Source organism: Schistocerca nitens, chromosome 8, assembly GCF_023898315.1.
Source record: "Schistocerca nitens isolate TAMUIC-IGC-003100 chromosome 8, iqSchNite1.1, whole genome shotgun sequence".
NCBI lineage: Eukaryota > Metazoa > Arthropoda > Insecta > Orthoptera > Acrididae > Schistocerca > Schistocerca nitens.
Genome location: NC_064621.1, coordinates 437,606,145 through 437,630,516, shown reverse-complemented (window position 1 = coordinate 437,630,516; position 24,372 = coordinate 437,606,145). Strand labels below are relative to the sequence as shown.

Sequence of the window (24,372 nt, the reverse complement as noted above, 5' to 3'; positions counted from 1 at the left end):
TTTCCAACAGGGAGATAAATTCATTTAACAAAATGTAAATATATCATTGACATCACTTTTCCTATAAACTGGGTCTCAATCTATTTGTGATAGATGGTAATTAAAGTCAGAAAGAGTTTCAATGCTTATACATCTAAAGAATTGGTAGGTGTGGGAGATTTTGCTGTACAAACTGATTTTATTAACCCTAAGCAGTTGGCCATCGTGTTCAGAAAGGCCATTTATCACTTGCCTTATACTTGCATTGTTGATTCTGTTCTTGTCAATGAAAATATTGTCCATTAGACTTTTGCAGTTTTCTGTGACTAGTGGGGAAGTTAGCCATAAGTTGTAAGAATTCATTAAATGTACCATGTCACTCCTATTGTTACTATCAGTTAAGAAGTCGACATTTAAGCCACCAGCAACTATGAAATTTCTGGATTTAGAAAAAGTTTGCCCAAAAGTGTTTCCAACTTATTCAGAAAAATACAAAATTTCCCTGTTGGAGCTCTGTATTTTGTAAGCACTGTAACTGACAGGTTCTTTGCATCTATTTCGATCCCACAGACTATGCGAACTTGATTCATGGCTTTCAGTATGTCACGTGAGAAAAGTGCGTGCTGGCTTCTAGATGATCGATGTTTTCGGAACCAAGCTGGAGGGCACTGTGCGAGTTACTTCATTAAAGTGAATTTTTTATTGCCTACATATCAGAACAGGTCGTCTGCGATATCTGTCTTCCATCAGACTCGTTTTATGCCCAAAGTCATTACTACATGGAATGCGAAATTTCTAACAATTATTCAGAATATAGTACAGTAAACTTACTACCGCGTCGTACTCCAAAAGCGTCCTGGAAGCGAGGCCAACTCTTCAGCATATGGCGCGATAACAATTACGATATGCCTGTCTTGAAATTAACATAGTGTTAGCTGTATGTAGCTGTTTATACGTTTGTTTTCGGCCAAAGAGAAGGGCTACAAGTTGTCAATACTGGGTTGGGTCTATGTAATTGAAACTGATGTCTATCATCGAAAGTAAACGGAATGTCTCCGCCCTCCATTGTCTTCTTGCGTGGTATAAAAATATTTGACATTGCTAACTGCTGACCGTCTTCGTTTTGTCATTCGAAATCTTTAATAGCTTACTCCATGTTCACAAAACAGAAAATAAGGTGACGTGTGCACCAGCTGGCCGTGCCACGTCGACACTTTTACATTCCGAGCATTGCAGTCAGTATGTGCGTACAGCTGCGTATGCTTTTCGTCTAGAGATCGTCTCTTCGGCTGCAAAGTCAAATATTTTACGGCGCCAGTGCTTCAGAGCAGCGGTGAGTTGTTGCGTAGATTAGTTTCATACCGTATTATCCATAAGAGCTGATTTTATTGGCATTGCTCATTCTACCGATTATTGCTATGAACTGGTTGGCCTTATTATCTGTCAGTGCTGATGGGATCCTCAGTGGCAGTTTATTGAACGATTGGTATCTTGAATGAAGCAAACAAAAGAAGTTAAGGCAGTAATTTACTTTTGTCGCTACGATAATGTGGTTAAATCGTACTGTGAACACTTTACAGATTTCCACGTATTATTGTTTTTAATAACTGCGACTAGATATTTGGTTTATTATCAACTGGCTGCCTTGGCTGATATTTTTTGTTTTAGCTCCATTGCCAATTCACTGTGGATGCGCCTTTCCTGGATGAGACACGAATATTAGCATAACCCTACATTGCGTAATAACTTCACTTAAATTTTTGGGGCTCAGAATTAGTTGAATATAAAAAGAAAATTTTGTTATTCATATTCCACATGTGAGCTTGAGGAAAATGATTCTAATACTAGGACTTCTGAGTATGGTTATTATGCATCATCTAATTAAACAGAACCCTTAGAGGCAGAACCTTAGATAAGTTTAGTTTACTATAGTTTCATTATTTATATGTTCCATGGATCATAATTGCGACCTCTTGCAATGATGGGTACGTGTAGTTTTTCAGTTATAATACACTGCCTTAGTGAAAAATGTGGCAACATGCTGAGCATGGAATAACTGTCTACGATAACTATGTATTATCTCCCTTTTTTAAAGACGCACAAAGTGCGAGAAATTGCCGTTTGCTTTCTTTGCGTCTTGAGTCTACATGGATGATCTCTTCTAGCCTGCGACTGTAATACGCCACAGTCGCCACTAAAAAGCAGTCTGGTTTCCATTGATAGTAGCTATTTCTTTAAAATACGACAATCGAAATTCAATTGACCGGTGACAATGCTTTCACTTCCCACATTTTCTCATGTAACGCTGGTACGGTACCTGCTCGTAACTAAGCTCATCAAACACAAAATATAGACTACTAGTGTAAGTAAATCTGTATTCGATTTTATTCGTGTACATCACATGAAAATTTCGTATCTTTTTGAAAGCAGTACGGCAGTGCACAAAAAATGTACCTGCCATATTCGGCACTTTAGTTTTTAATGCTCATTTTTTATTGTACTTAACGCAGAGCTGTATTTGTTATCGTGTCACTTTTTCACATACTCATTAAAGATAAAAATCATAAGACCGAGACCTATGTAATAAAAACCTTTGTTACGAAACTGTTTCAGCAGCACCAAATATACGGTACCAATTATTATTTTATTGAACAACTACTTTTGTAACCGTATCCTCCAAAATACGTTTCTTAATTTACAGTTCTATCAAATTTACCAGTCTTGAGGGCAGGAGTAATTAGAAAGTTAAACGTTAGCTAAATTTTTAATTTTAGCAAGTAACGTTTAGAAAACGTGCAAATTAGGTTTCATTGTCTTGTCGAAAAAGCACAAAAAGTAAGTACCTACTAAGATTTGAAGAAACATTATAAATTACCAATAACTCATGTTTTTACCATATGGCATGTGGTAGAAAGAAAAACGAAAAAAACCTAATAATTATTACAGTGGGGCGTACCCTCCGCCATACACTTAAAAGTGGTTTTCAGAGTATAAATGTAGAGGTAGATGTAGAACATCTATGACATACAGTGAAAAATAATAAAAAGTGTGGTAAATGTGACAACACCAACGTGTTCTGTTTTCCACTGCGTAAAATTAAAAAAAAAAAAAAAAAAGTGTTGTTTCCAACTAGCGTGTTCAAATGAGTAACTTTAAACATGCAGTTAGAAATACGATAAGGGAGATATTAGGTTCTTAAGAAAAAAAGAAATGTGCGTATGCCATTATTGGCCGAAAATTCCATCTGGGGTGTTCCGCTGCCAGGTGCAAGTCTTTTTATTGACATAACGTGGGCGACTTGCGGCGATGATGATGATGAAGTGGTGATGACAATACACACGCTCAATCCCAATCGGAGAAAATCCCGACCCGGCCGGGTATCGAACCCGGAAGCCCGTTATAGAGAGGTAGCAAAGTTGTCCAAAAGGCGATTACGGTATACAACATAATACGACGATGCGCCGAAAATTAATGCCTCCGAATTTTTTATGTAAAAATCTTTAAGTTTTTTAAGTAAAGCAAATGTTATCAACATTCTACGTCCTTATTCTTCTTATCTACATATTTACTTCTCAACAGTCACCCTGACGACGAACACATTTCTTCCAACAAGATACCATTTTGTTGATACCGACATTGTAGAACGTTTGACGTTATTGACGCGGGCACAACCTCGCCTCCACTTGCGTCACTTCATCACAATCAAATTGACGTCCTTGAGTGGGTTCCCCAAGTTTTGGAAACAGATGTAAATCGGATGGGGCCAAGTCGAGACTATACGGAGGATGATCGATGACAATGAACCCAAGGCGTCCGACTGTTGCAGATTGGTAGCGCTCGTATGCGGTTAGGCATTGTCATACTGAAGGAGAAGGTGCGCCATGTGTGGACGGACTATTCAAAGTCGAAATTCGATTACAGCACACTGTTTCTCAGGAATAGACACATTTACGTTACACACCGCAATGCTACACGCTACACTTCAGCGCTCTCTAGCGGCAGAGAGCTGCAAAAATGTAAACATATTAAAAAAGCTTTAAGAGTTTTCACATAAAAAATTTGGAGACATTACTTTTCAGTGCACCCCTGTAGATAACACCTCATCGCAAGTTCTCGTAGTGGTCTAATTATCATCGCATAACAGAAGTATCACTTTCGATTTAAAGGTGTTGGTGCCCTACAATAACTTATATTAGGCAATATCAAACAAATAAAATCAGTAGAATAGAACGACAACAGAGACGTTCTCCGGTGATTTCAATGTTGGTAGCTCTTGTTTTGAGGGAAACCAATTTTGTGTGTGTGTCAGCATTTGGCATTATAAGCCCCAAATGAGAGAGCAGCAGACTGGCCGCCAATTTTGTAACAGACGATGTGACTGTACCTAACGTGTCGCGTATATACCAAGGAATGGTCAATATATTTGGAAAAATAACAATTGTAATCCCAAAAGTTCCAAGATATCGACCATAACAATGAAAATAATTTTGTGGCCCATATTAGACATCTGGGAAACCATTAGATTCGTCTGTGATCAGAGTCTAGTGTTTTCTAACAGCACTTTGTTTGTAAATTTATAATTAAATTATTACCCTACAACTTAGGCCTCGGCCCAGGTGCTGATTATCCGTTGAGGATGGGAGACCATGAGAAGTCTCGCAGAAGCACTCTTCCGACCAATATCTGTAAATGTAAACAAATTATTGTAATTATATTTAAACATTTTGTGGTTATTAAAAACCTGTTCGTGACATAAATCCTGTGGGAGTGCGGAACGAGAAACAGTTTAAGCACAGGAAATACTGAACAGTGGCAAAAAACTGCCAAGTTGGAATGTGAAATGAAGCCTTTCAACACCAACCATTGCTAGCAAGGAGGGAAGGAACAGAATATGTAAAGAAACACCAATAACCACAGAAGATGCCTTATAAATAAAAGCAAAATGTGTCTGGTGTAATTCTCTTTGATTAAATTGCAGTCAGCTCAAGACGGATAACCTATAGTATAGATTTTAACAGCTGCTGCAGAAGATGGCCACACTAACAAATGTATTATCTTTTGTGGAAATGCAGATCTTTGTATTTGGAGTTGTTGCTTTGTTTGGCCTCAGTCATGCCTTTCTTTTCCTTCTGTTAGCATATAGACACCATTTCTTGGCACCAATAATGATACAGGATAGAAATTGTCAGTGTTGTTCATGAGCCAATTGATGATGAGCAAGCAGATATAGGCCATCCATTGACTTTTGTGATTTGGGCTTAGAGCATGCGATACACAGACACCCGATTTTTTAACCTCAGATATTGCACAATGGTACAATAATCACAGCTCATCACATTTACCAGTTCTCAAGTATAATGACATGGATCATTGTGGATTAATACATTTAAGTGCTCTTCATCATACCCCGATTGTCTTCCTGGGAGTAGAAAGTCACTAATGTCAAAAAAGATCCTACTTAAAATGAGAACATCACTTTCTTGCTGTGGTCTGCCCAATGGAATTATCCCCACACAGGGCTCAGATGTTTCTGGCTGTCTCCACTGTTATCACCCCTCTACTTAACCCAAACAGAAGAATATCTCAGAAGTGTTCCGATTTCTCCACTTGGCACTTCATTTTATTACATCCACAGCTCCATTCTGTATCTCTAAATGACAAAATGACAATGTGTAAACTCATATAGCAACAGTGAATTACAAGTAAAAAATGACAATCAATAAATAAATCCATAGTAACCAGAACACCAACATGCAAAACAAAAACACTATGAACTTTTGAAACAACCAGATACACACAGGACAAAAAGTTATTCCCTCCCCCTCGCCCTCTTCCTCCAGGAGACATCACACTAATACCATGCAATGCCACCACTACCTTTGATAATTGTCTCAGTTAATTAAGGAAGAGAGTCCACAATTTCTTTCAGATATTGCCATGTCCAGCTGAAGCCACTCTGACAAGTGAGAATTTGAAATAAACATTCTGGCTCATGTTCAGGATAACCTGAATGAGTTGTCCAAAGTCATGTTACAAAAAATACTCCCAAAACGATGCAAAAAAACTCTGGCTAGAACTGCACTCTCCACACACCATTGGTTAGATGCTTCATGAGACTGTTGATGCACTCCATGCCTTACATCATTAGAAAAGAGACAAATTTGTGAGTTGTCAGACCAGAATACATAACTCCAGTCAGCTGATGTCCACTTTCAGCATTGTTTGGACCATTGAAGATACACAGTTTTTTGTACCACTCTGACCAGTGGCGTTTTGTGAAGTACCCAATTCCAAGTGCCCATTGAATGCAGTTCCCTTTGCAGTGTTTGGTTGGAAACTGGTTGAGGTGGACCTGTATTCACGGTCAGTAGCAATTCCTATTGGGTTTGAATCTGAATCTGACTGCCATGATAATTGCCTTGGGCACTGTTGGTTAGGATCTTTTTACAACTGTTCTTACACTGTTACATGACTGTCAGTGGTATCTAATTCCATATGGACATATTAGACAGTCCTCATTGATGCACCAAGAAAATGGACAACTTAATTCATGTTGTGGTCATGCAAATGTTCAAATATAATAACTCCTTTCTAACTTCCAGCCATGTCTCCATGTTGACTTATCTTAGTGTGCTGATTCCATACAAGTTACTGTCACATACAAACTACTTCATAGCCATGTGTTATGTCAGTGGGGGAGGGTCATATGGCCAACTGGTGCCAGTTATAGACCACCTACAGAGCTCCAGTGTCCATTATGTTCTTTTAAGTAGAATAATATTTTGTCTGTTGTGATTATAATATGTATATTTAGAAGTGTGTTTGGCAACAGGTACATGAAATTTCATTATAACTTTTCCAAGTATTGAAAAAATAGAAAAAAAGACTTTCATAAGTTGCCCACATATGAAACAAGAAACTTGAAACCCCTGCTAGACCTGTTTTATAGTATATTGTACTCTACTCATGAATCGAATTTAATTTAGTTTTATTTGATCCCGTGTGATTATATTGTGTACAGTACATGTATATGTAATGTAGGACATGCCAAAAACAGAAAATCTTCATTATCACTTGTTTCCCAAGGAGCAGTCATTATGGTTACACTCTCCAGCATGATTGATTTTGAAGAACAATATATACAAATTTGGAGTTATTCTTGGTGGCAATAGTTAGTGACTGACCTTGTCTAACCTTCTTACATGTTTATTAAACCAAGTGCTAGCAATGATTAAATTATATTGTGTGCAATATTCAAGCATATGGTTGCTCTTACATTCCTTCCCCACAGCCACTGTTTGCTACTATTTTTCCTTCTCTTCTTTTTCTTACTATCAATTTCCATTCCCTCATCACAATTAAAATTTCATCTCTTCAGACTGTGGGTGATTGAGGTGATGAATGGTTAGCACACTGCACTCACATTTGGTAGGATGACAGTTCAGGTACCCGTCTGATCATCCTGATTCAGATTTCCTGTGATTTCCCTAAATCACTTATGGTGGTTCCTTTGAAAGTACATGGTCAATTTCCTGCCCCATCCTTCCTTACCCCAAGCTTGCACTCCATCTCTGATGACCTCACTGTTGATGTGGATCCAGCACCAATGAGGAGTTAGCAGCATGTGTGAGTAAGCCAACTCCAAGTAACAGAAGACTTCACAAGGCAAGTTCACAAACTGATGTACAATTGCGGAACAGTTTAGACCTTCCATCATGTAAAAACGAATCCCTTTTATTCATGCATATAAATATCATGTCTTTAAGAAATAAAATTGATGACTTGAGTATTCTTTTAGGAAAGAAGAAAACCACCATACTATGTGTTAATGAACATTGGCTAAGTGAAGGTCAGTTGGATTTGTATGTACCATCGGGCTTTGATTTAGTTGCAGGATTCTGTAGAAGAACACAACAGTGTGGTGGAGTTTCAATTTATATTAGTAGTGATCTAGATTTGCAATATAGTGTCTTTAACATTACTGAATACTGTATAGAGAATGTGCTTGAAGCTGTTGCAATGCTACTTCCAACACTAAAACTCATAAATAGTGTCAGTATACCATACTCCAGATAGTGACAGTGAATTATTTATACAGGTCTTAGAAAAAATGATCTTACACTTTGAAAAGTTAAGCAAATATAGAATATTAATATTTGGAGACATAAACATTGATATAAGGCTAAAGACATCAAAGCAGCTTTATCTACAGAATGTGTTAAGATCACATGATCTATATTGAATTAATAACAATCCAACAAGGCAGTTATCCTGTCTTGATAATGTTATCACCAATGTTGAAAAAGATCTGTATGAGCTAGGGTTGTTCAGTACTTATTTTCTTTCAGACCATGAGGGGATATTGTTAAAATTTAAAATCAATAAACCTATATCTAACTGCCCCAAAGCAAAGCATATCAGGCTACTGTATGATCAAAATATTGACAACTACAGGACACAGTTGCAGATGGTTAGATGGAACGACATCCTACTTGATAGTGAAAGTGTCAAGGATGCATTTACAGTTTTTATCAATATACTCACAGACATTTTTAAGACCTGTTGTCCAAAATTTCTGAAAAGAAATACGGCAACAACCAGAAAACATGACTATACACCCAAGTGGTTCACACCCACTCTGCAGAGGCTTAGAGCATTGGTTATTATTTATTTATTATGATAAATATAAAAATCATGATGCAGACAAAGCTAGTTATATTAAGTTAAAGAGTAAATACAGATCAGAAATCAGGTTAGCAAAGTGTGAGGCAAATGACAATTACATTAATAATTCTGACAACAAATGTAAAGCTGCATGGAATGTTGTAAAGAGTGAACTGGGGAGAAGTAAGAACTGTAAAAGTGATGATTGTAATGTGAATATCACACCAGATGAATTCAATGCCTATTTCGTTAATGCTTGTGACATAAGTTCCTCTGCTGCAGCTGAGTCAAATAATAAATGTCAACAGGACCGAAAGGAAGCTGTATCTTTCCTACAACATTTAGAACAAATTTCTCCTACATGTGAATGGAAAGAGGTCCAGTTAAGTGATATCATGAGATCAATTGCAAAATTATGAAGTTCAAGAGCAGAAGATATTTATGGTCTTTCTAATTTTGTAATTAAAAAATAGGAGATATAATAGCATTTCCACTCTGTGTACTTGTAAATTGGATGTTTACTAGTGGTTGTTTGCCAACATGTTTACCCATTCTATTGAAAGTAATAGAGCACCGCATGCAACTCCAAATCCATAAGCATCTATCTGCCAACAACCTCCTTAGTGATTCTCAATTTGGATTCAGACCTATGTTATCAACTGTGAAGGCAGTGGAAAATATTATTTCTTTCACTTTGTCTTCATTTGAATCCAAACTTTCTGTAAATGCCACACTTGTAGATCTAAGTAAAGCTTTCAATTCTGTCAACCACAGAATTCTATTAAATAAGCTCTGCTTGTATGGTTTTGAAGGCAAAGTACTATCTCTGATTACGTCTTATCTGAGTGAGAGAAAACAAATAGTTCATTTTAACAGAAACTAATTAAACACACTGGGTGTAACACAAGGTGTGCCACAAGGGTCCGTGCTTGGACCCTTGCTTTTCATAATTTATGTAAATGATTTGTCCAATATGATGCCTTGCAAGTCCATACTATATGCAGACGACACCACCTTTCTTACAGTAGATAGGGCCTATACTCGAGCACAAAAGTGCAGAACAACTCAGAATATCCAGTGTAAGGTTCGGAGCAAATGAATTACAAATTAACCACTCTAAAACTGTAAACATTCTATTCAGCCTATGTAAGAATGACAACTGTAGTTCCTCAGTTAAACTCCTTGGCATTCATCTGGAACCAAAATTAACCTGGGAAACTCACACCATTTATGTATGCAAAAAGTTATCCCGAGTCACCTATCTGCTAACTAAGCTCAGGACTTGTGTGACGGACGAGCTACTGCTAAATGCCTATTATGCCTTTTTTCATAGCCACCTCACATATGCAGTACTGTTATGGGACAATGCCTCTGGGGCAAAAAGAATTTCTCTTTGGCAGAAAAAGGCCATTAGATGTATTGCTGGAGTGAGGAACCATGTATCATGTAGAGACTATTCCAAAGAGTTAAAAATACTGACACTTACATCACTGTTTATTCTCAGTTGCTTAGTGCACATAAAGGAAAACCAAGAAAGCTATAAACTGCACGAGTCTGTACATAGTCATTACACACGCCAAAGGCAGATGATGGACATCCCAGTTAGTGGGCTTAAAAAAACCCAAAACAGTTACACATACACAGGGATACAATTATTTAACAATCTACCACCTACAGCACACAGTGTATCACTGAATGTCTTCCCACGCCCGGGTTCCCGGGTTCGATTCCCGGCGGGGTCGGGGATTTTCTCTGTCTCGTGATGGCTGGGTGTTGTGTGCTGTCCTTAGGTTAGTTAGGTTTAAGTAGTTCTAAGTTCTAGGGGACTTATGACCACAGCAGTTGAGTCCCATAGTGCTCAGAGCCATGTGAACCATTTTGAACTGAATGTCTTCAAAAATATTACAAAAAGGTGGCTTGGACAAAAAGCATTCTATTCAATAGAAGAATTTAAAGTATGTAATAATAATGATCTAATCTATTAAATCTGCTGTATGACATGACCACCATATTACATGAGCACTTCTGAAAATATTACTGTATCATGCGGTTGTGCTTTATTTACATAATGTATTTTTACTCAATAGTTAACTGCTGTATGACATGACCACCCTATTACGTAAGTTCTTCTGAAAATGTTATTGTACCATGCTGTTGTGCTTTATTTGCATAATGCATTTTCTCCAATGGTTAACATGTATTAAGCCTGTCTCATTTATATTTGTTAAAATGTTTTTTCTTAGCATGTGTATTGTGTTACACACACAGTATCTCCTTTTGTCATTCTGCATGACATATTTATGTTTAATGACTACTAAACATGTGCAGTATAAAACATATTTACTCTTTCAGAATGTTAAAAATGTATGACTTATTTTGTAACTATATAATGTATGTAAAATGATGACATCAATTACATGAAAAATGCTTAAAGATGGATCAATAAATCAACATTAAACTCTAAATATTCTTCCTTCCTTCTCTTCAAGACTGTGGTTGGTGTCATTTCGAATACTGAGCATGATACATGTCCTTTCGATCTTGCTATTTACAAATCACTCTACCAGATGCTACTACTCTGACAGCCTTTGCAGCCTTAAAAGGTTGTTGATAATATACTTGGTGACTATGGTTTTCTGGGAATTAGTCCATGGTCTTGGAGCATGTTTTTGTGCCTGAAGTTTTATCTCCTCTGTTTCAGATATTCTCAGAGGCACTGGAAGTGTGAATAGTTGACTCCAATGACTACGCTGTAAACAGTGGATCAATTTATACTGTGCTTGCTCAGCTGTCTCTTATTTATTAATGAATTCCTGAGTGGAAACTTTCATATTACACACATTCCTGAGTGGGAACTTTCATATTACACACATTTAATTACTCTTAAAACAATTGCCACACTTTTCATCTGAATTACCCTGTCTCCACTAAAGGGTTTATATTGATAAATGAGTCTTGTTTTATGTTATTTCACACAGTCACTCTTACTACTACTTTACTTATGGCAATTATCCATGGTTTATAGGCAGTTTACACTTGCCACTTTAGGCAGCCAAGGAGCTATTGATATGTATAGAAATCTGAAAGGAATTACACTTGATCCCACGATACCAACCTGACCTGGGATGAACCAAACAATACCAGAACTGCAACTTTGTGGGGTTACAACTGAATTACAATATTCTTTTCAATATTCTTCCCACATAATACAAAATAAATTATGTACCATCTACCATAAATCAACAAAATTCTGTTCAAGCAATGTTCCTTTTCATCCCGTTGCCATTCCATATACTTCATAACTATTTGTGACTGCACCATGTGTTCTGTTTATTACACTGCCGCAACCTACTGCAGTGCCATCATATGTGGTAAATGTGGTAACTACTTCATCAAGTGGAGAGCTATCTGTTAAGGAGATCACCTCATGTATCAGTTAATGTGTAGCTATTGTTCAGGTTTCAGTCAGCTAGACAAGCATTTGTAGGACATCGGTGTGACTGGGTATCCGGAATGACACTTGTGGATGAGAGAATGAAATTTTGATACTTTATTATAGTTGGTGTAATCTAGCGTACAGGCACATTAGTAAAGTCAGATACAAAGAACAGACTAAATCACTCTTTCATAGTGAAGATGAAACATCACACCAAAGAAAACTAGTTACTCTAAAGTCGTTGCCCATACAATGAATATTGATAGATACTAAGTCCCTACACATTAATACATTTATCTTGAAGTTTTCTTTATGTAACAATTTCATAAGATTTTGAGATTGCAGCTGGATGATAATGACTTCTTGCAAATATGTCCATTTTTAGTATGAACATTGTCATACACTCTAGTCATAAAATTCATCAGAAGAAGGCTGCCTGATTGTCAGCCACTATGTTGAGGCAAGAAAGCAACATCATCTCCTCATTATTCTTGGATCAGCTTTTTATTCAGTCCACTTGTGGCATCAGCAATTTTGCATTTTCTATCAGTTAGTTTCATTTATCTTGAATTTTTTTATGAAAGTGCATTGATCTGTTTGCCCTCCATGAAATTAACATTCTTCTGGAATGAAATATTATTAGAAATAAATGGAGATAGGGACAATTTCTCAGTTTGACACAGAGATGTTGTTTATACTAATGATTTATTTGTTTTGTAATATTGCCACATGTTACAAAATAAAGTTAGTCAAGTGCCAACTTGACATCCACATTAACTTTGTGATTTTAAAACTGTCTTTTTGTGTGTGTGTGTGTATGTTTTGATCTGAACAACAAATTGGAATGTAGTGCTGTAGAAAATCCATATTATTTTGATGACTTATTACCAGTAGAAGACCATCCAAAGTTTCTGATGACTTACATTGAGTCTGCTGCTTCATTTACAACATTATGGACTGGATGTCTGAAAACAAACATGGCTATACTTTTCAACAGAATGAAAAATGCTCCTCTCATAGCTAAAAATAATGTGAATATGTCCCTGGACAGATGTAAAAGAAGGGAACTAGCTTTTTGAATTATCTGGCAGCTTCAAAGACATTTAAATCAAAACATCTTGAAATATTCACATTTCATTACTTGTTAGTATTAGCTTCCATGTCATGTAATGTAATGCATCATGTGAAGTAAAATGACATAATACATAATGTCATGTTGTATTAGATGACACATGCTCTCATATCATCCAAAATGGCATTTGTCATATCATGCAGTGTACACAATATGTTTAAGTTTTGGATGCGTGCATACCTACTCTGAGACACTTACTATTACAGGTGCACCCCCACTCTTGGGTTCTTCCTATTGTGAATGCACTCTCTAATAGACACACATAACTTTGTGTCTATTTGTTCTTACACCCCTCACCAAACATGTAACAAGGGATAGGTTTAGGGAAGAAATGATCTCCTCAGGGAAAAAGATCAGCTGCCTCCAACCAGAAATTTAAAAAAAAGAATCATTTTAGTGTCCCCACCAGGAGCAAATCCATCTCCAGGAATTTTATCCCTCCACAAAGACTTTCTAGAGCTATTACATTCTCTTCAGCCATATGATGTTATCGTTGTTTACTATGGTTGGTGAATCTTTTGGATTTTGGGCACAGGATCAGAGACTTTAGATTATAAATTGTAAGATGCATGTGTACCAACACCTTGCAGCAAAGAGAGCTCACTGCCCTGGAAAAGTAGGGATAGCTCATAAAAAATGTAAATATGTCAAAATGTTTTGATTTAAATTCCTGAAGCTGCCAGATAAGTGAAAACGCTAATTCCCTTCTTTTACATTGCAAATTCTGCCTAGGTCATATACATCTTTCTTGTGTTACAATAGGAGCATTTTTCATTCTAGTTCAGCTTTTACTCTACCACGAAATGTTTCAACAACAAATCCAAATTAGTCACTATGATTGGCTGACATAAGGAGAAGAACTGCAAAACAATATATGCATGGCAAAATACTATCAACTTTTAAATCCTGTATAAAATTGATGAACATAATCTTGTTTTGTCAAAAAATAATTGTTCTACATGATAGCATAGTAGTTTTTGAAGATTTTAGGTGCACCTTTTGTGCAACTTTAAACTGATTATTTAATGGCAGTGGATAAATCTTTCACAAAGCAACAGAACAACAATTAATTACACACTATATATGTCTACCTTCTTACAAAATTTGAGTTGATCCACACGTTTGAAACATGAAAATGGCACACATGAAAAAACCTCACAAAAATGTTTTTTTGCATATAAAATCTGAATGAAGCTAGATTTTTGAAAGCAGGGTTTCAATTTTATAATAAGAATGCATTTTTTATCCATTTGTTTCATTTTAAACTGTTTCCATGCATTCAGTTCACATAAAAATGAATGTTTACATTTAGCTTGACTGTAAACTAGTGTATCTCAATGATGGATAAAGATAATTGGGAAAAAAATGCTTTTGATTTTATCCATTTATATACATTCATGCAAAGTTTGAACTGATTCGTTCAAGCTGAAAATACAGAACTGGCATGCTTCAAAAACCTCCCAGAAAACATGCTTTTTTTTTTTGCATGTTTTTGCTCACAAAATCTTAAGAGTGCATATACAAATGATGCCATTATCTGAGCTCTAATTACAGAACAATTAAAACCTTGTGCAAAAGGAATTAATCAAATTAATCAGTTCAAACAATTTTCTAGGTACCAGCTCTGGTTCATCGCCCAAACCTTGCTTAATATATTGGAACATAGCTATGGTAAGACAGATGTTTTAATAGTTATACAAATGGTCACTGGTCTGCGCTAAACCATAGAATTTTCACTCCATGTTCCTGGCTCAAGTATGAACTGGGCACCAAGACATGCCCCCCCACCCCCTCCCCACCCTTCCCAAAAAACTGCAATTCTGCATAGTGAAAAACATCAGAAAGTACACAATATGACATTGGTCAATTCAGCGACTAAAGATGTATGGAGTACCTGACACCATCCAAATACTAGAATACATATTACTGTATATTTTTCATTAATGTTAACTCTAATCATATGTACATATTCTATAAACTTAGTTCAAATCATTTCAATAAACGAATTGTTTAAACAATCTACACAAGATGTAACTAACTAACTGTCTGAACCATTTCAAAAACAATCCAATTAATTTTATTTGCTGATTTATTACTGTAGATGATGTGTGTGCACAGCTCCATTCTATAAACAGAACGTTAATCAAAGAATTGGGTGGAAAGTTAATTTCATGCTTTGAAAAATTTATAGCTAGAGTTTTCTGGGGTGAAAAGTGGATTGTTGTTATTTCTTAGCTTCTGGAGGATAAAATTTTGCTGTTGAATACTACATGACTAATCTGGACAAATTTGGTGAAAAAATGTACCAGAAGAGGTCTGTACTGCAAAAGAAAGAAAATATTTTTCTTTTTGACAGAATAGTGCACCTGTACATAAAGGAAAACAGGATTTTGAAGACCCACTAAATACACCACAGTTTCCACATACAGACTGTATCTACATCTACATACATACATACTCCACAAGCCAGCATATGGTAAGTGGTGGATGGTACCCTGTACCACTACTAGTCATTTCCGTTCACGCTCCACTCCCAATTAGAGCTAGGGGAAAATGACTGTCTGTAAGTCCCTGCATACACCCTAATTTTTCGTGTCTTATCTTGATGGTCCTTTCATGAAATGTAGAATGTCGGCAGTAGAATCATTCTGCAGTCAGGTTCTAATGCTGGTTCTCTAAATTTTCTCAATAAACATTTCTCAGAAAGAATGTTGCTTTCCCTCCAGGAATTCCCATTTGAGTTCCTGAACCATCTCCATAACACTTTCATGTTGAGTGAAGCTACCAGTAACAAATCTAGCAGACTGCTTCTTATTTATTTATTTATTATCATCCCAATGATCACATTTGTGATAAAGGATTTGTCAGGGTACATTTTAACAACTACATAATATCTTTACAAAATTATTATCTGTGCTGAATTCATATTAATCTACCTTATGTTTAATCCAATATACAACTAATAAGTGTTTTTATAACATAATTTCTTATGCACAGATGTAATTTCATTTGTCACATTAACTTAAACATATATTGTTATACAGTTGTGCAGAGATATTCACTTATGCTGTAATAACATTTGTCAAGCATGTGGCTCTTTATAACAGTTTTAAATTCTGAATTGCTTTGATGTCTTCCTTGGATACAACTTGGCACAGCTCCCAAAAACTCAAGCAGTACACAAGATTAGGTCACACTAGTGTTGTACGTGCTTTCTCATTTATAGATGAACCACAATTTTCCAAAATTCTCCCAATAAACTGAAGTCAACCATTTGTCTTTCCTACCACAATCCTCACAGGCTCATTCCATTTCATACTGATTTGGAGTGTTACGCCCAGATATTTAAACAATGTGACTATGTCAAGCAGGACACTAATAATGCTGTATCCAAAGATTATATGGGTTTGTTTTTCCTGTTAGAGCTATTCATCACACCAACTAGAAATTTTGCTTAAACCATTTCGTATCCTCCTAAAGTCACTCCACTTCAATTACTTCCCATACACCACAGCATCATCAGAAAACAATCACTGATTACCGCCTACTGTCTGCCAGATCATTTACGGAAAGTTCCCTGGGGGCACTCATGATGATACCTTTGCCTCGGATGACCATTCATCATTGAGGACAACATACCAGGTTCTATTACTTATGAAGTCTTTGAGCCACCCACATATCTGGGAATGTATTCCATATGTCATACCTGTATCTGTTTCCACATCTAAAGAAATTGTGGATGGGAAACAGAGGTTATGGCAGCTATGGATGGACATTTTGCAGATCTTGTAGAATCACATGTCAGGGTTGGATGATAAACTGCAAAACACAAAACACAACTAAAGTTACATACATAAGAAAAAGTCTGATGCATTTTCATATAGTTGTCATTTGTGGTATCTTGTTCTTACGTAATGTTTGGTTTCAGGTGGGTGTTTATTTTTAAAATATTTTGAGGACCATTGTGATATTTTTTAATTTGTTTCCTTTCTTGCCCTCTGACTATGTTTACTGACAAGTTGCAGTGCACATCTGTCAGAGTTATCCTCCATATATTTTTTACTTTTGTTGTTTAACTAAATCTGCCAAATAAATTGAAATGCTATATTATAGCATTACATCAGTAATTATAGATATTGATAACTGTCAACTTCTCAAAGAGAAAGATGGTCTGCAAAATTATATTGTTCAGTAGAGACAAGTTTCAGGACAACTGAACATGGAAGTAGATAACAATACACTTTTCTTTTGAAACTATGGTTTCCTTTTTCAAGGAAGAAACAAGAAATTGTTATGGGAGGGTGCACTGGTGACAGGACTACCAGAACTCATAAGGTGATTTATTCTTCTTAGCTAGGGTTCTGAAGAGGTTATCTCCTAGTCCATCGTTCTCCAGTTATATACTCTTTCATCCCTGAAGAAGGAACATAAGGTTCTAAAAGTTAGGAGTGTTGTTGTCTACTTGTATGTTTCTGGAGCTGTTCTTAAAGCTTTCAGTCATGAAAACAATAATTTACTGGTCCATCTTTCCATCTATGAATTAGGGAAGCTTATAACTTTCAGGTAACTAATAATTTTTTATCTTTCTTGAAGCAGAAATGCTATATGGTGACTATGATCAGGAAATGCAAAAATATGATGCCTTCTGCTATGAATATTACTGCAGATTAAGACAAAATAATGCTGCATTATACCGAGCATTATATGAAAACTGGTACAGTGCAAATAATTTTTACCCAGCACATTATGGATGGATTAGAGACATGAATTTCAGCAGCAAATTTTCTGACTCAGAGAGGTATGTAATTTTTTGATGTTGAAAAAAAAAACTTGGTTTGATGGATAATGATGTGGTTTGTTGATCTGAATGTATTTTTAAAAAATACCATCCTGGACTGATATTAATAACTGAAATTTTCCCCCATTAGTTTCAACTATCTTTCATTGTGCCTAAAATGAGAAATAACGTTTCAAGAACCATCCTACCCCCCTACCCCCCAAAATGGTGTTCAGCCAAAGAATCAGGCAAAATTTGAGCCACACTTTCCATCAACTGCTCATTGAAATGCTGACATGTCAAAATACTTATCCTTCAATCACATCTCAAATGCCTTTATACACCTCATTTTATTTTATTTTTTTTTATTTCTGTAATATCAATACTTTCATTACTGTATTATTAAAATTACTTAATAGTTGACACTTCAGCTCCTGGAACTTAGTTACTGTACTCAGAGCTGTCATCATCACGCAAACTGTCTGCTGTTGCCAGTGTACCATAACAAAGCATCAATTCACTTCCAATGCTTGAGTAATTTGGTTTACATGCATAATCTGTTATTGGACACTGCCATCAGCACATTTAACTAGTGCCAGCCGTAATACGGAAAAGTCTGTTCCATTCACATTACACAAGCTTTAACAGAGGTGCAACAGATATCCAGTGAGGCAAAGATGTAGTGCCACATGACAAACATCAAATAACAAGCAGTTTTCATCAGAGTATAGTACTAGCACTCTGTTTTTATGGTTGTTCTCTTGAACTATGCAGACTCTGTCATCTGCCATTTTAACTGTTGAAATATGATTTCTTCCTGTCTACATCTACAGCCATCCTCTAAAACCATGGTGAAGTGTGTGGCAGAGGGTGCATACCAAATATTAGAGTTTCTTCCTGCTCCATTCACATATGGAGCATAGGTGAAATGGTTGTTTGAATGTCTGTGTGTGCTGTAATAATTCTAATCTTGTCTTCATGATACATATGTGGGTGATAAGTAGGGGGTTGTAGTATATTCCTAGAGTCATCTTTTGGATCCAGTTCTTGAAACTTTGTTAGTAGACTTTCTTGAAATAGTTTAAGTCTATCTTCAAGAGCCTGCCAGTACAGTTTCTTCAGCATCACTGTAACACTCTCCCACAGGTCAAGCAAACCTGTAACCATTCATGCTGCTGTTCTCTATATATGTTCAACACCCCCTGTTGTCCTATTTGGTATGGGTCCCGCACAGTTAAGCAATATTCTTGAATGGGTCACGTGAGTGATTTGTAAGTAATCTCCTTTGTAGACTGATTGCACGTCCCCAGTATTCCACCAATAAACTGAGGCCTACCACATACCTTACCCATGACTGAGCATGTATGATGATTCCATTTCATATCTCTACAAAGTGTTACTCCCAGGTATTTGTATGAGTTGGCCAATTCCAAATGTGACTCACTGATATTTTATTCATAGGACGCTAAGTTTTTTCATTTTGTGAAGTGCACAATTTTGCTTTTCTGAACATTTAAAGCAAGCTACAGTATCTGCACCGCTTTGAAATCTTATGAAGATCTGACTGAATATTTATGCAATATAATGTAATTCGATAGATAAAAAATCTGCTCACCAAAGGCAGCAGGAGAACACGCATATAGAGAAAGGTTTTATGTATGCAAGCTTTCAGAGCCAGTGGCTCCTTCCAGTACAAGGGTGGAAGAGGAAGGAAGAGGGGTGAAGGAAAAGGACTGGAGAGGTTTAGGACAAGGATTAGAGTTCAGAAAAGTCACCCAGAACCCCGGGTCAGGGGAGACTCACTGGATGGGATGAGAAGGAAAGGCTGCAATGAATGAGATTTGAAAACCTTAGAGCTTAAACATGGAAGAAAGGGTCATATGCAAGACAGAGATTACTGCTAAAATATTGTGCACAAGTTAATAAGAGTGAAAAGCTAAGTGCTTTGTATGTTACAGAGGTGGGAGGGGGTTGACGAAAAATAGGCACGTCAGAAAATGAATGATGTAGAATACTCTAAAACTGAGTGAAGAAAGGAGTAGTTACTGTGAAGAAATTATGAGACAGAAGAAATTAGTGCAAATTAAGGCCGGGTGGGTGGTGAGAACCAAGGCATGTTGTAGCACTAGTTCCCACCCGTGGAGTTATGAGAAACAGATGTCTGGGGGAAGAATCCAAGTGGCATGTGTGGTGAAACAGGCACCAATGTCACAGGTGCCATGCTGTACAGCATGCTCTGCCAGTTAACAGGGCTTGTATACATGGTTTTTAGGAGGGTCATAGGGCAAGTCTTGCAATTGGGATGGTCACAGGTATAGGAGCCACAGGGTAGGGAGATGGGTGCAGAAGGAGCATAGCATCTAACAAGAATATTGCAGAGATTGACAGGATGACGAAAAGCTATTCTAGGTGTGATGGGCAAAATCTCAGACAAAATGGATCTCATTTCAGGGCAAAATTTTAGAAAGTCATGGCCTTGTCAGAGACCAGGATGAGTGACAAGTGGTGTGCTCTGAAGTTATATTTTTGGAGGGATCAACAGTATCTGGATTGGATGTGATGGCCAGGGGAATATGCTTTTGAGCTCGGCTGGTGGGGTAATTACTTCCAGTGACGGATGAAGTGAGAATGATGGCATAGTACTGTAAAGAGTCTGCATCCGAACAAATACGTTTGCCTCAAATGCCAAGGCTGTATGGGAGGAAATGTTTGACATGGAAAGCATGGAAAGTATCAAAATGTAAGTACTGTTGTTTGTTGGTAGTTTTAATATGGACAGAAGTGTGTAGCTGGCTTTTGGTGTTGATGACAACATCAAGGAAAGTGGCATGGGGTTTGGAATAGGACCATGTGAAATTTAATAGGGAGAAGGTATTTAGAGATTCCAGGAATTTTTAACAGGTCAGCCTCACCATGAGTCCATTCAGCAAAGATATCATCATTGCATCTAAACCATATGTGGAACTGAAGCCTTATGGATCCCAAGAAATCCCCCTCTAAAAGACTCATAAAAAGATTGGGATAGGAAAGAGCCGTCCTGGATCCCATGGCTGTACCACTGATCTTTTTGTATGTCCTCCCTGCTCACCTTAATTAACTTTATACTTACCAACACTACTTCATCTTTGAGGGGCAGACGTACAAACAAATCAGGGATGTGGCCATGGGAACCACAATACTTCACCTTTGAGGGGCAGACATACAGACAGATAGGGGTTATGGCCATGGGAACCAGGATGGCTCCTTCCTGTGCCAACCTTTTCATGGGTCAGTTAGTGTGGGATTTTCTGGGATCCATAAGCCTTCAGTCCCAGGTTCGGTTTAGATACATTGATGACATCTTTGCTGTATTCCTGGAATCTCTAAATAACTTCTCCCAATTAAATTACAAGTTGCCCTATTCTGAATTTCATGCCAGTTTCCTTGTGTTCATCTCATCCACACAAAAAGCCAGCTACACTACATTTTGCATCGGCAAGACTACCACCAAGTTACGCTATGTTATCAAAAGTATCCAGACACCTGGGTGAAAATGACTTACAAGTTCGTGGCGCCATCCAATGGTAATGCTGGAATTCAGTATGGTGTTGGTCCACCCTTAGTCCTAATAACAGCTTCCACTCTCACAGGCATATGTTCAACCAGGTGCTGGAAGGTTTCTTGGGGAATGGCAGCCCATTCTTCACAGAGTGCTGCACTGAGGAGAGGTATCGGTGTCAGTCGGTGAGGCCTGGCATGAAGTTGGCATTGCAAAACATCCCAAAGGTGTTGTATAGAATTCAGGTCAGGACTCCGTGCGGGCCAGTCGATTACTGGGATGTTATTGTTGTGCAACCACTCCGCCACAGGCCATGCATTATGAACAGGTGCCCGATCCTGTTGAAAATGCAGTCGCAGTCCATGAATTGCTCTTCAACAGTGGGAAGCAAGAAGGTGCTTAAAGCATCAATGTAAGCCTGTGCTGTGACAGTGCCCTGCAAAGCAACAAAGGGTGCAAGCCCCCTCCATGAAAAGCACGACCACACCATAACACCACCGCACCCAAATTTTACTGTTGGCACTAAACACATTGGCAGATGACTTTCACCAGGCAGTCACCATACCCACACCTTGTGCCATTGGATCACCACATTGTGAACTGTGATTTGTCACTCCAGACAACATTTTTCCTCTGTTCAATCATCCAGTATTTACACTCCTTACACCAAGCGAGGCGTCATTTGGCATTTACTGGCGTGATGTGTGACTTATGAGCAGCTGTTCAACCATGAAATTCATGTTTTCTCACCTTGTCATAGTACTTGCAGTGGATACTGATGCAGTTTGGAATTCCTGTGTGATGGTCTGGATAGATGTCTGCCTGTTACACATTACAATCCTCTTCAACTGTTGGCAGTCTCTGTCAGTCAACAGACGAGGTCGGCCTGTACGCTTTTGTGCTGTAAGTGTCACTTCACGTTTCCACTTCACTGTCACGTTGAAAATAGTGGACCTAGGGATGTTTAGGAGTGTGAAAATCTCGCTTACAGATTTATGAAACAAGTTATACCCAATCACCTGACCACGTTCGAAAACTGTGAGTTCGACAGAGCACTCCATTATGCTCTCTCACGATGTCCAATGACTACTGAGGTTGCTGATAAGGAGTATCTGGCAGTTGGTGGCAGCAAAATGCACCTAATATGAAAAACTTATGTTTTTGGGGGTGTCCGGATACTTTTGATCACATAGTGTATCAGTTAGGGTGAATAGGCATAGGCAGAGGGTGTATTCCAGCAACACATAATATCCTGTTGCAGAGCATGCTCTACAACATGACAGTCATGACCTCAATGCCTGTTTCACCATTAGTGCCATCTGGATTCTTCCCTGAGACACCAGTTTCTCAGAACTCCGCAGGTGGCAACTAACGTTACAACATATCCTTGTTTCTTGCCACCCACCTTGCTTTAATTTATGTTAATTTCTTTTGTTTCAACATTTCTTCACAGTAACTACTCCTTTCTTCACTCTGTTCTAGTTTTCTGCATCTTTAATTTTCTGATCTGTCTATTTTTTGCTATCCCCTCCCACCTCTGTTACACACGATACACTTAGCTTTTCACTCTTATTAACTTGTGCACAGTCTTTTAGCAAGAATCTCTGTCTTGCATATTATCCAGTCTTCCATGTTTAAACTCTAAGGTTTTGAAATCTCATCTGATACAGCCTCCAACAATTAGTCTTTCCTTCTCATCTCATCCGGTAAGTCTCCCCTGATTCGGGGTTCTGGGTGACTTTTCTGAACTCTAACCCTTTTCCTAAACCTCTCCAGTCCTTTTCCTTCACCCCTCTTCCTTCCCCTTCAAGCTTTCTTCCAGAAGAAGGAGCCACTGACTCTGAAAGCTTGCATATGCAAATCCTTTCTTTATATGTGTGTTGTCCTGCCACTGCTTGATGAGTGGATTTTTTATCTATCCAATTACTGAATATTTATGCAGCTTCTTTCAGACATTATTTCATTACAGATAACTGTATTGTCTGCAAAAAGTATGAGATTACTATTAATGTTGTCTGCAAGGTCATTAACATACAACATGAACAACAAGTGTCGCAACACAATTTCCTGGGGCACACTGGAAGTTACTTCTACATCTGAACATGACCTTCCATCCAAGATAACTTGTTGTATACTATGTACCAAAAAGTTCTCAGTCTAACATATCATAAGTTTCTGTTTTGTCTTGTGTATACTTTTATTGTTTTTAATTTTTCCTCTTGATCATATTTTCATAGTACTTCTTCACACTCTTTCAAAAACATTTATAGATAATTTTGTTTAATTCAGCAAATTCTGCCATGTTCCCATTAGTCTTTGCTTAAAACTCTTGCCTTCTCATAGTAGCTGTTTTATTCCCTTAAATATGTTAATTTCTTTTTCTCTCCTCCTGTTTGCAACATCTTGTTCTGTTTGCATAAGTGTCTTTATTATATTTATTTATTTATTCATCCATAGACAACTTGTGTTGCATGGATGTCGTCAACTGTATACTTGGAATGAGTATATACATAATAGTACTTCTGGTAGTACATATTTCTATGGTGCAACTTCATCATTTGTACACAAAACAAATACACACCAATCTTAGTTACAAATAAATATAAATTTACAAATGTATTCTTGCATGGATTACACAAAACTCATACACACCAATCTTAATTACAGATAAATATATATTTACAAAGGTACTCTTGCATGAATTGAGGTGAACATATGTCATTTACAGTATTCTTTGACAGTATAGTAACATTTATCTGCTAAATAACTTTTTGCAGCTTTCCTAAAGGCATGTATTCAAGTTTCAGCTTTGATCTCCTCTGGAAGTCTATTATACATTTTTATTC

General features: G+C 37.3%; 1 protein-coding gene across 1 annotated transcript in view; it reads left to right on the top strand.

The window, feature by feature from the left end:
* Positions 1 to 1,285: 1,285 nt before the first annotated feature.
* The window catches only part of LOC126199241 (uncharacterized), a 197,822-nt gene continuing 174,735 nt past the window's right edge, over positions 1,286 to 24,372 (top strand). The window contains exons 1-2 of the mRNA XM_049936034.1: positions 1,286 to 1,312; positions 17,805 to 18,009. Coding sequence (XP_049791991.1) covers positions 17,810 to 18,009 — 200 coding nt within the window. The 5' untranslated portion in view covers positions 1,286 to 1,312; positions 17,805 to 17,809. The remainder of the gene's footprint in view (positions 1,313 to 17,804; positions 18,010 to 24,372) is intronic.